The following is a 12,877-nucleotide window of genomic DNA, read 5'->3' on the forward strand; positions in this document are numbered from 1 at the left end:
TGAAAATGGGTGTGTTTCTTCATATTAATTTGCTGTACACATAGTTGTACAGCAGTTTGTACCTCACAAACACAAGGAGGATGGTCTGATTACTTTTTTTTAGTTTTTTTTCCCCAGGTCAAGTAAGCAGCCATATATATATTTTTCTCTTTAAGTTTACATAAGAGATTTACAGTTTTCCTAGTTCTGTTGTGAAAAACTCCAGATAGTTATCAAATGGTTTCAAAAAAAATAAACCTGCATATGTAAGCAAGAAAACAGACATACTTTTTTGTTACTGCTGCATAGTGTAGTTCTAGGAAAAGCAGCCACAGTGTTTTAGCTTCTAGCAGATGTAAATAGAAAGAGTTAATCCAGTTTACTGTAAACTCGATTAAGGTATAACAGGAAAGATAAATTATTGTTTGGGCATTGGCATTTAAATGCAAAATATATGTCAGTTTGCCAAGAAAATATTACACCTCTACAGTTTCAGGAATCCATGCAGTGAAGCCCCATATCATTTAAAAGGAAGAAAGAATGGCATCTCCCATGCTAAAAAACAAAATTTTTGCAGCTAATGAGGACAGGAGAATCCAAAAATTTGAATCTTATCAAAATCAAGCAGTAGTTCTGGGACACACAAGCAAATGAGTTTGCATTAGAGTCAGTTGCATGTTAAGGCTTTGCTTAGAAGCAAAACTCCAGAGCAGTGCTTATGGATATCCTGGCAAGTACGTGCAATGAAAGCAGCAAGAGTAAATAATAGACTTTCAGTAGACTGAGCAGGTATGATGGAGAGTGGACAAACAGGGAGCAGTTGAGAGCTTTAGGCAGGCTCCACAGCTATCAGTGAAATACTTTTTCCCCCCAGCACAAACACACGTTCCACTTTCACACAGCCAGCTCTTTAGGTTACAGGTGTAAGGAGAAAGAAATGCAAAGAAGAAGCTCAAAAGCTTGGATTTCATCTTAGTGGCAACAGCAGGCAAATTACCTGCTTATGGCATGGATCATCAGATGGACTCTTCTCTTTTTGGAGGACCAGAATTGGTGAGAAAGGCACACCCTTGCTCTCTGAGCAGTAAAACCTCTCATCCTTTGCACCAGAAGAACAAGATGAGCCAGAAGGAGTAATGTTCAATCAAAGCAGTGGCAGAAGCCACAGTCTGCCTTGGGAAGAAAACTCCAGATACTTATGCATTTTATAAGAAGCTGCCTTGACTGTTATGAGAATCTGGAAACACAACATACCCATTGACCAAAAGCTGTGATCAAGAAGCAAGCAGACCATGCAGTTGTTCCCTCTAGATCTGCTTCCGAGTTTTTCAGAGGATCATAATTTGTGGAATCAAAGGTCTTTTGTAACTATGTCTGCTCCCACACGCTGTCTTAGAAGAGAGGACAATAATTATAAAGGACTTAGCCTGTTTACATACCAAGAAGCACTGTACTCAGGACATTTTCTGATCTATGGTGAATCAGCTCTGAATTACATTAATTGCATATGGGACAATCTCAGTCTAATTTGTTTTGCAAAGTTTGTTCTCCTAGCTCAAGGGTTATGCATGAGCAATAGAAGGATCCCAGTAGTAAGACTGCCTCTGTTGGGGATTCTGCACTGAAGGTAACTCCAGTCATAAGGTTTGCTTTAAGGTTTTCCACTGTTAGTCTTTGTCTTTCTTTTAATTTTGATAAGCTGTCTCTATTCAGCAGATACACAATGTAGAAAAAAATTCATCCCTAGGCTTTTCCCTCTTTGTATTTCAGTAGGAACAATATTTTTTTTTTCTGTAGTAAAATTAGATCACAAAGTGCTGCACTGCCATCATGTTTTCAAAGCGGAACTTTAATTCAGGTACCTAGAGGAGTTCGGATTAGACATAGTCTTTTCTCAAGCTACACTCACTATCTGAATTACACCAGTATTTAAACCTTTGGGTAGTTACATATAATTTGCATCAACTTAGTCCCCAAAATGTTATATCTGCATTCCTGCAAGAGGTGTACATGCACCATCCCCTGTTAAGACAGCTGTGTCCGGCTCCATGAACCTTCTGCGTGAACCAGGTGGGAAACAGTAGAAGTGACAGGATGGAGAGGAGAAAACAGAGAAGGAAAAAAAAGAGAGAGAGAAGCAAGAGCCAAAGTGTCAGAAAATGTCAGAGGAAAGAGAAGTAAAACAGAACAGGAAGACACAGTAGTGGCAGGCTATGAACTGCAGTATGCTCCTCTACTGACCCTTCCTTTCCTGTCAGCTGAAGCCTGAGCCAAAATGTGCCTCCCCATCTGCAGCAAGATTTTTTTTCAAATTATGCTGAGAGACAGTAGCTCTAAACTGATCCTCTAAGAAAAGAATATTGAAATTAAACATACATGTTATCTCAAGCAACTATTCTTCAGATTTACAAGCAAGATAAGTTGCATTAGAAGTATACTAAGGCTGTGAAGTAGCCAGAAGCCAAGAAGCATAGGAGCCACTCATTCCCCTTCCTTTTTGAATCAGATACAGTCTCTTTGTATGATCCCAAAATTCCTTTTACAGAGATCCCTTGTTTCACTCACTGCATAGGACAGGCTGCGTTCCTGTGATGAATGAGGATGGCATAACAAAGGCAAAAGGCTTCTGCTTTGTTCCAGTTTTCAAGACAGTAAATAAGATAATGCCTTGCAAAAGAAAGGGTGGTGTTACAGACCAGGCAGGTCTCAGTACCTACTGGGACAACTAAATTCTCACCCCAGTTCTGCCACGTGCTGCCCAGGCAAACCAGTAGATTGTGGTGTCTGGCTGGTGCCCAGTCTGTGATACCAGGGGTTGTATTTTGGAAGTACTGATCACAAAGGCAATCAAGACAGAGGGAGCTATGCTGCAATCATATAAAGTACTGTAAAGTGAATCCTAATATTTTACTTCTCAGTTCAGGCTCTCAAAATTATTCAGTAATCTTCATTTCGAACTCTGTACCTCAGAGCTCCATATGTAACACAGGCACAGTATTCTCTGATCTTTCTCAATATCAGGAAGACAAAAACATAAACTAATGCAAAAAGTCTAAAGCCCTCAAACAAAGTTGATTTAGTTTGAACCCAGCAGGCCTTCAAGGATCATGGAAGTAAGTAATACAGAGAGAGCACCATAGGGAAACTGATAAGAAAATGAATCATTTTAATGCAAAGTTTGGATGGTTCATAAAATAAGCAGAGCTCAGGGTCACATGTTGAGTGCTGAACATGGACACCTCCCGTGTTAGCTGAGGCAGAGACTTCTTTAAAGGGTCAGCACGGGGAAGAAGAGAGGTGACTGTGATTAAGAGCCCTTTGTGCACAGGGCAGCAGGTTACATACAGGTTCTTAATATAATCCTGGTGGTTTTTTATTTTGTAGTGCTTGAATTTACAAGCTAGAGATTTTATTTTTTAAACTGAAGGCTGGGTATCAGTTGATGAGATGAACATAATATACAGCAGAACGTAGCTTCCACCTGTCTGTCTGAGAAGGGGCAGCAGATGTTGAGCCCAGAGAGTACAATAAAGAAACTTAACACAGATCCCATTTACTCAAGGTGTGCATCACAACCTCCCACCAGGCCTTCTACACTAGTTCCTGCTCTGCCAGTGGGCCAAGCACACTCTATTTGCTCTGTGAGGATCTTCATAATACCTTTGCCCCCCAAAACAGCAACCCACTAATTTTTGCCTTCAACCTCTGATCAGACTCTATATTTATTTCTCCCGAGACTGCTCATTTGATTATCTGCTTTCTTTTTATCAAGTAGCCTACAAGTGCAGTGCATGCCCACACCATTCCAGATAAACATCCCAGCCACCCAAATGGGTTTGGAACTGAGCCAGGTGACTTTGCCTATCCCCGTCTCAAGCTCCCACTTTTGATAACGTCTCTATTACACAACAGCACAACAACATACTGGCACAAATCCTGCTTCCCACGGCCCTTGGTGCCAGGGCTACCTGCAGTCTGAAATGCCTTCTCAGACCACATTTTACTTTTTTCTTTTTGTTGGCTTGGCAGTTTTCACTCCTGGTCTGAGCGTGCAGAGCTGAGCCAGCACCTCTGCTACGTGGGGGTTAGCTGTGCCTGCCGAACAACCCTGGAATTGTCAGCCACAGCCTGCACAGGTGGACTGCCATTTCCTGTTTCTGAAAGCCCTGTTACCAGCCACACCATCACTCTTCTTAATTTAGAAAGCTGTTTCGTGTCTCGTGTTTTGGTTCCACACACAGGCCAAGGGCTGTAACAGGAATAACAGCACTGAGGTTACGCGACACTTTCCCTGTTCAAAACAGTCGGTGAGGAAACCCACGGGTATTATTTATTGTAAACACTTCCCACAGACTAAACCCAACAGGTACCAGCAAGTAGTCTTGCTCCTCTGCGTTTTCCAGTGTAACGTGACAACAAAGGAGCATGCTGGAGAACCACAATATGGAATGAAGTATATCTGTTTAATTTTACCTGTGTGGACATTTTAAATTTATAGCTGAAGGTTCATGCCAATTATACTTCTCAGCTGTAAGTATCTGCCAAATGGTTTCTTATCAATGGAACAAAAAAAGAGCAGCAGCAGGGTTTTCCCACAATAAGGCATGAAACCAATCCCTGCTACTATAAATCACAAGCAAGAGCAGAGCTAATCTCATGAATTTTTTTTACAGTCACTTCTTGCACTTTCTGAGCAGCAGTCTCAAACCTTACAAATGTTTTCGAACCTAAATTCCTGATACAGCTGCTAAAATATGAGGGATTTTTTTCTGGCATCCACTATTCTGAGGCACTGACTTCTGTAGTTACATTATAAATGCCAGTGCCACAACCTGTCCTATGCAAACACCCATACCTGGGGTCTCTCCATGGACCCATGTACCAGGTAAGCCGGAGAGTCAGAGTTCCAGCAATACAGAGCTGTAACGAAAGCACAATGCATGCTGCAACATGTACCAAGGAGACATAAGTCACGTCACTGCAAAACACCAGCCTCCACTGCCCATATATATAAAACAATCTGAAAGAGGCAGAGATTTGAGATGGAATGTGATGATTGCAGTCCTAATAGAATTTAGTATTTTAACCCTGGACTGTGCAGTGTTTGGCAACTTTATTTCAACATTGTTTTTAAACACAGATGTCTAACCCATAAAATATTAGTATCCATAACTTTATCTTCCAGAGAAGTATAGTGAAAAAATCGTCTTTGTTTCCTTTTGAAGACATAAACCACCTAAAATAATTAATAAGTAAAAATACAGAAACTATTAAACATACAAATTCCATCTTTTACCTTTTAAGATATTATTTTCCAGTTTGGTTTGGTTCTGAAAGCTTCTAAGCAAAATGTGTAAATTATCTATACTAAATAGTTGGTTTGCAGCAACAACAACAAATAGAATTAATTATGATGTTACTTTTAGTCTTCTAAAGTTATGCTAATGAAAACACTAATCAAAGATTGCAGTCACCACATTTTGAGTCCTTGCCTGTTGTAGGTGGATTTCATTGAGCAATAAGATTTATAACTTTATCATGACACAATGTATGTAAGGCTGAACTCATTTAAGTTGCTAATGAAATGTGATCTGGGGACTCTTGCACCAGCTGGGTAATGATTAGGGCTTATCACAGATAGGTCTAGGAAAAGGCTGGGAAATACTTAAGCTTGTTTTGCAGTTGCTTTGGGCTCTTAAGAAAGGAGCAATTTTTCTGCAATATCAGCCTGAAGTTTTCTGCCCATACAAGAGAGGTAATGATAAGGCTTTTAACTGATTTGCAAGTGATATGGTTATTTGAAGTCTGATAAAATGCTACTAAATCTTTCTGGTTTAGTGCCTTTTAAATTGTGAGATGGGTACTTTGTCTTCTCACTCAGCTCAAAGAAAATGTTAATTAAGCATGTGGCTTCAGAGAAACCTTGCAGAACTTGCTCATTGTGATGCCTCCTAACTTGAAATTCTGCTTTTAATAGTTTCCTGCTGGCACAAGCAGCAACTCTGTGTAGGTTTCCCAAAGCAAGAAAGAGGATACTAAAGGCAGTTTCTGCTTGTGGGGCAAACAAGGTATTGCATTTTATATAGCCTTTATCTCTTTGATAAAGGCTATAATAGCTCCATATTAACTATAAGCAGAAGGGCCACTCAAACATCTAAATTACTGAATAATTTTAAAAATAATCAATGTAATAAAAAGGTAGCTCCTATCCTCATAAAAAATAAGTACTTTAAAAGCAGATGAAGTTAGACTGTGACTTCTAGAATATCTTGTCCATATATGCCATCAGCTGGGGGGAAAAAAAAGGGAAAAAATCTACATGAGTAGTAAAATACCTGTCTCCTTAACATAGACCGTAGCTGAACTGCAGAGCAGATTTCTCTTTAAAGACCTTCTCTCTGAAAAAGCCACTACACTTCCTCCTTCTTTCTTTAGTAATGGTGGTCTCCAGCTTCTCTTAAAAGAGAAATGCTGTCTGTCAACTGAAAACTACACAACAACTTTTAAAAATCCATAGTTTTCCTGAACTGCAAGACTTCAGATTTGGTGTTTGTAAGACAGAGAGGTTTTTCAAAGTGGAGTGGAGAAATAAAACCTAAAATATAGCAGAGCACAGTAGAGAAAGCTCCCCCCTGCTTTGATTTTATGTAGGGTTTTTTATAAAATACATACAATTTTGATTCTTTTGTAGCTTAAAGGAAAATTTCTTGAGGGGTTTGTGTTTTCCATGAATGTCTGTTATTCAGGTTGAATTCAGTCATTTTTGTAAAAGAAAGACATCTCCTTTTCCATTGAATCAGAGGCTTGCATATCTAAAATTCCCCTGCAAATGAGCAGTGGGTTCTATGGATTTGTTCTTGAAAAAGGCTTCTCCTTTGTCTCCCAGGATGTGTTCATGATATTTAAAGTAGGTGTTTATGCATGGTGGGGGGAAGGTGAGGTTCTGTTGTGTGACTGTAGTGGGGGGGTTGTGTTTTTCTGGGTTTTGTGGGAATTCTATGAGTTTGTTTTTTTTTCTTTCCATGGCATGGTTATAAGACTGGACCTAACAAGCTTTTAACATCAAGGTGCTGGGAAGCACTTCAGAGTAGTGCTTGCTTTAGAGACACAAGTACAAGTAGGCAGTACAAGTTGAGATAAGGAGTCATCCAGAGGATTGATAGGTCAGCAAACCTCATGCTTACAGTTCAGGTCCTACTTCTTCCTTAATGATATTATCTACTTATCACACTCCCTTTGAAATAATTTAATTCTCTATTTGACTTAGGGTAAGAAGAAACAGTCATGAGACCTGTGCCTAATACAAGTCCTTTAAGAGTCAGCATTCTGCCCATATTAGCCAAGGACTAGATGTAGAAATGGTTTTGTTCTTTTGTTTAACAGTGCCACAATCCAACTGGAGTTCATGTGACACTGACCCAGACAGAGGGCACCCTGGCCCTGTCTGAGATGTTAGCCCAGACCAATGTACATGAGTGGCACCGCTTCCAACAGAGGTGCTGGGGCTGCACTTGACACTCCTCAGTGGGGCTGGGCTGAGTTACAGCATTATGTGATGGCTGCTTTCCTTTGGGCCTGTACTGGAGGCCAAGGGCTCTTTGCCCACGGTGTGGTAGGACAAGGCTCAGTGCTCTCCAGAGCACTTCCCTGAGGAAGCTCAAAGCCATGCTCCTCATCTCTGGCGCTGGAGCTGGCTGAGGACACTGTCTATCCTTCCTTACTGCTAAGTTTAAGCCACTGGTTTCCTAGAAGCTCTGTGTAGCAACATGCAATCACCTGGGCTCGAGCAATTGCTTTACCACCACCTGCAGTAGGTGCCAGGCCTGGCACTGTACCGTGCCATAACATGCCATCCTGCTACCAGCACACCTTCTGACCAGCACTATTTGGCTGCACGTTTCATGGCTCTCTGCAAAGCAGTCTGGCTAGAGGCTGCAGCATCAAATACTAATGTATTCCTTTGCCTCAAAGAAGGGAATTGGGATGTAGCTTTATTGAAACATACCTCAATTTGTTTTTTCTTCTCCCTCCACTCCTTACAAATAAGAAACAGTTATGACAGTTGGATTGCTGAAAATTAGTTACATTCCAGTTAATGGGATTAGGAATTTGTTATGGCCAGAAGCCCTTCTTCTATAGGGCAGAAGAGCACTAAAGAGGAAATGCGGTACCCCAAACACGCTGTGCTGAGTGAGGGCCAGATAAGTTGGAGCGTCCTGTGCCCCAGCTTTGCAAGGCCTTTGTCTGACCACAGCAGCCAGTAGAAAAATCCCTGAACAGGTGCTCAAACACTTCTTGTGGCTTTGCCACAAAGGCAGATACAGTTTTGTCTATTTCACATGTTGTTATGAACTAAGCTAAAGATTTCTTGTCCTGAGCTTTATTTTTGAAGGCTTTACTTTTACTGTCTGAATGTGAGTGCAAACAGATACTTCAGGCAGACCTAGACATACCAGTTAACTGTGCTGTATTCTGTAAGGAGGATTATTATGAGCTTTCTGTAACCTGTTTTCCTAGATGTCTTCTGTGAATTTTTACACGAGAGGACATGAATATTTCAGGTGTCATCATTGTACTTCAAGTTTAGGCAGTCTTTGATATCTATTGATACCTTCCCAATCCCCAGGTGCAGGTTAAGGATTTTACATTAATCTATTCAGTGAAGATTGTTGCAAAAGCACAGCACAGTAAATGACATGCTTTATTCCTGCCTGTGAGGACTGAGAAAGGTTCACTGCAGCTCCCCCCCCTTCTGTTTGTTATACAGCACTTCTCATTCTGATGGTGGTTCAGTTCCTGATGGAGGAGCAAAATGTTATCACAGAGGTCCCAGCAGCCCTAAAGCGTCTGGCCAAGTATGTAGTGCGTGGTTTCTATGGTGTAGAGTACGCCCTGGCCCTCGATATACTGATCCACTACTCCTGTGTGAAAGAGGATGACTTGTTACAGCTGCTCAAGTATGAACGTAAACAGCTGCGTACTGTCCTCAACATGCTCAAGGCAGACAAGCTGGTGAAAATGCGTATGAGAGTTGAAACGGGGCCTAGTGGGAAGAGCACAAGGCACAATTACTATTACATCAATTACAAGGTGCTGGTGGATGTGGTAAAATACAAACTAGATCATGTGCGCCGGAAAATAGAAGCGGATGCGAGGAATTCAACTACCAGGTCCTCTTTTATATGTCCATCTTGCTCTAGCACTTACACAGACCTTGAAGTCAATCAGCTCTTTGATGCATTTACAGGTATATTACTTATATTGCTTATTTGCTGTTATCTTAGAGAATAACTTTGATAACACAAAACTGTCTCCTAGGTGAACTTTGCAATAAAAGCATGTTTGTTAGGATATGCTTCTTGTTTGCTGGTGGACAAGGGTCTGGGACACAAGAAGCTGGGATGTCAGTGGCAGAGAAAGTGCTGTACAGGCCAAGTGAAAGGAAGAATAATCTTGAATATATGATCTGGGGTTGGGAATCAGATTTCAGGCCTCTATATATAGAGTTTTAGCATATGCCTTGACTCTAAATTACTCTTTTTGAACTAAATCCAGATGCTATTTGTACTTGCAAATGTCTTTTTTTTTCCCTTACATTAAGAACTGAGATGAGATCCAAGAATAAAAAAATAAACCTTACGATCTGATGATGGTCAGTATTTAAGTAAACTTAAATTTCTCTCCTGAGACATTTCCTCTTGCATAGAAAGTGTCTGAATATCAGTTTGTCTCAAGTTTGCCTGTAAAACTGAGTTCACCTAGTTAATGTGAACAAACAAATAAAGCTGCAATGTTTTGGTACTTGTCCAGGCTGTGGACTGCTTAGCAAAGTACTGCTGATCTTTTTGCATCCTATGAACATGAGAATTTCCAATTTGCAAAATGTTGCAGAGACTTTCCACTGCACTTACTGCAACACTGAAGTAGAGGAAGATGCCTCAGCATTTCCAAAGCATGATGCTCAAACCTTGTTAGCAAAGTTCAATGAGCAGATGGAACCTGTCTTTGTCCTGCTGCGTGAGACTGAAGATATTGTTCTGCCATATGACTTGCTGGAGCCTCAGCCAACAGAAATACCAGAATTATCAGAAAGGTATAAACATAACCCTCTAGAACTTCTGATCACTGCAAACCCCAACAACTTTCCAGTGTAAAATCTTTGAAATACTCAACTTGCAGCCTACTTTGTACTCCATTCTGCTGTGTTCTGTACAGTCTGCTGTTTAACGAAGTCTGTAATATCTAAGGCATTCTAAATTATTGCTATGCATTTATAATTTTATTTTTGCTACCTTTTTTAAGTGATTTATTTTTCAGATTTCTCCTTCAACTAGTGCTTATAGCTCTTTCTGTGAGAAAGTAACATTATCAGTGTGCTTCACCTTGAGATGCACTACTGAAAAAACCTTGCAAAAATCAACGGTTCAGAACCACTTGCCTCTGAGATGAGGTAACAGGGAATGCAAATTGTTTTAATCCAGAGCACTTGTTAGTCTGCTGACAAAACATGGTTTTGGGGTTCTTTTTGTTTGTTTGAGGTTGTTGTTTGTTGGTTTGGGGGAGGGGGGTTGTTGGTTTTTGTTGTTTGTTTGTTTGGGGTTTTTTATGGGAACTGAGGGTGTTCTTCCCTGAATTTTACCCGTTCAAAATGTGACCTTCCATTTAGCTTTGATCAGAAGTTGGGCTCAAGTGCTCTGGAATCCTGCAGCTGCCCTGAAAAATGGGCATACAGAAGTTCCTCTTTCAGCATTACATACACCCAAAATGTAGTTATTGATGTCCAAGACTCAAAGCGCAAAAAGAAAAGAGAAAAAACAACTACAGAGCAACCTATCTGGTTGTCACAGAGCACCGTGGAAGGAGCAACAATAGCCACCAACAACAGTGGTAAGTTTTAAGCATTAGCAAATAAATTCATCAGCCTTAGTGCATTTAAATATAGCCTTCCTATTGAAAATGTAGTGAGCTTGGTTTAGAAGACAGAATAATGCTTCAATTCTGCACTAGTGGTTATCATAGTTTCTAAAAACTAGCCTTTAGACTGACTGGGGTAGTATTCCTAAAGCCAGAGGTCAGGTACCAGGTCCTGAAGCTTCTGGCTCTAACCATGCAATAACATTAGTGGTAATCTTTATAGTGGGAAGCTCTTGGAAATGTCTGTACTTTCAGTAGAATTCTAGTGTGAGTAGAAAACATCCAGAGTAGAAAAAGTCATCTATGTAGGATGTCTGTGGTAACTGTAAGCTATTGACCCCTCTAATACTTAGTATTGTGTATTAGGAGTAAATGCTTCTAAAGAAATTGAAGAAACTGTTAAAGAAACTGTCAACAACAATGAAATCCTCAAGACTCTTCTGATCCATGAATTGAAGTCATCATCTAGCACACATCAGGCTCCTGTTGTCCAAAGCAAACTACATGAATCAGGCAGTGATAGTAGCGAGTTTGAAGAGGATGCCAAGTGCTCAAGAGGAGCAGGAATGAAAGCAGCAGGCAGCAACTCTGAACAAGAGGAACAGGAAACTCTAGGTCCTATTTTAACGGTAGCTGGACAACCACGTGCATATGGTGAAGTCAGTGAAAATCCAGAGCTTGTCTCTCTTATGACAAAAGAAGAGAGAGAAGTTTATATAAAAGTAGGACAAGAAATGTTTCGGTCTGTCTTTGAGTAAATGCTACTGTGTGAATATGCACACTTGTATAGAATGGGTGAAGGCTTCTAACTCATGCTCTTTAAAGTTTACCACTGAAGGGTTAAGTTTTGTTTCAACTCTTGGCTATGCAAGATAGTAATCCTGTAGTAGGTACTACAGTTCAAAATACTAACATTGCAGCCATAGCAACCCAAAATTACTATGTGTTTTCTGTTGTCTTAATGCTTAGACTTTGTAAGTGATGTAATTAGTTTTGGAGCATGAATCATTTTAGGACACGTTGGGATCTGATTAAAATAACATTTCAAAAGCAGTGATGCAATCTATTGTAAGAAATCAGTTATTCCACCTTCCTCTCAAAAGTAGCAGTTACTTCCAGTAGTGAAGATGAGTCCAAGTCCAGTATGATTCGGTTTTGCTCTATACCAGTCTCGCATTACTTTGTTAAGTCACTCACTACACAACAGTAAGGGATAGATGCCACACAGCAATCTCCTTCCAAGGGAAGAGCTGTTACTGAATTGCATCAGCATTAGATGAGAACCAGCTCTGGCCTCTTGAACTTTCATCCTAAAAGTAATCATCACACTTCTTTGTACTTGTTGCTCTACAGAACTGTCTCAAGTGATGAACTGTGCAACGGGCATTGAACAGTAAGATGTAACATTCACTTTGGTCCAGATTGGTACAGGAGCAAGCAATGTATTAAGCACAAGATTCTGCTTCTCCTACCTCACACTCTCCTGTGCTCTTTTTAAGCAAGAAACAAATTCTACTTGAACTGAGCTACATATGTAGTATGCCAGAAGGACTGGCATTAGAATGTAAGAGAGAGCTTAACTTTTCAACAGTTCTGCTACGTCAGTAAGGGATAATGAAAGTAGACTAGAAGAGCACAAACAAACACAGGAGGTTCCCTCTGAATATTAGGAAACACTGTACTGTAATGGTGACTGAGCACTTGCACAGGTTGCTCAGGGAGGTTGTAGTCTCTCATGGAGATATTCAAAAGCCACCTGGGCAAACACCTCTGAGTGGCCCTACCAGAGGAGGGGAGCTGGACAAGCTGACCTCCAGGGGTCTCTGCTGACCTCAACCATTCTGTGATGAAACGGTGGAGAGGAAGTATGACCAAAGAAATACAATTTCAGTGCATTTTTCCTACACACACTATGTTGGTTTTGGCTGAGGTAATTTTCTTCGCAGTAACTGGTGTTGGGCTGTGTTTTGGATTTGTGCTGAAA

At 40.5% G+C, this 12,877-nt stretch overlaps 1 protein-coding gene across 1 annotated transcript; it reads left to right on the forward strand.

Moving 5' to 3' along the window:
• The first annotated feature begins 8,769 nt into the window (after positions 1-8,769).
• On the forward strand, positions 8,770-11,651 carry LOC113995414 (general transcription factor IIE subunit 1-like). Its single transcript, XM_027735456.2, has 4 exons — positions 8,770-9,226; positions 9,871-10,072; positions 10,646-10,866; positions 11,260-11,651. Exons 1-4 carry the CDS (start codon positions 8,779-8,781, stop codon positions 11,649-11,651), a joined length of 1,263 nt encoding a protein of 420 aa, XP_027591257.2. The 5' UTR covers positions 8,770-8,778.
• The last annotated feature ends 1,226 nt before the right edge of the window (positions 11,652-12,877 follow it).

Source organism: Pipra filicauda, unplaced genomic scaffold, assembly GCF_003945595.2.
Source record: "Pipra filicauda isolate LSUMZ 115617 unplaced genomic scaffold, ASM394559v2 scaffold57_size4234018_pilon, whole genome shotgun sequence".
In the NCBI taxonomy this organism is placed as follows: Eukaryota; Metazoa; Chordata; class Aves; order Passeriformes; family Pipridae; genus Pipra; species Pipra filicauda.

Coding starts and splice junctions, on each gene's coding strand:
- LOC113995414 (XM_027735456.2), top strand. CDS start 8,779: ATGGAGGAGCAAAATGTTATCACAGAGGTCCCAGCAGCCCTAAAGCGT. Junction 10,073..10,645: donor ATACCAGAATTATCAGAAAG/GTATAAACATAA, acceptor CCTTCCATTTAG/CTTTGATCAGAAGTTGGGCT. Junction 10,867..11,259: donor AATAGCCACCAACAACAGTG/GTAAGTTTTAAG, acceptor ATTGTGTATTAG/GAGTAAATGCTTCTAAAGAA.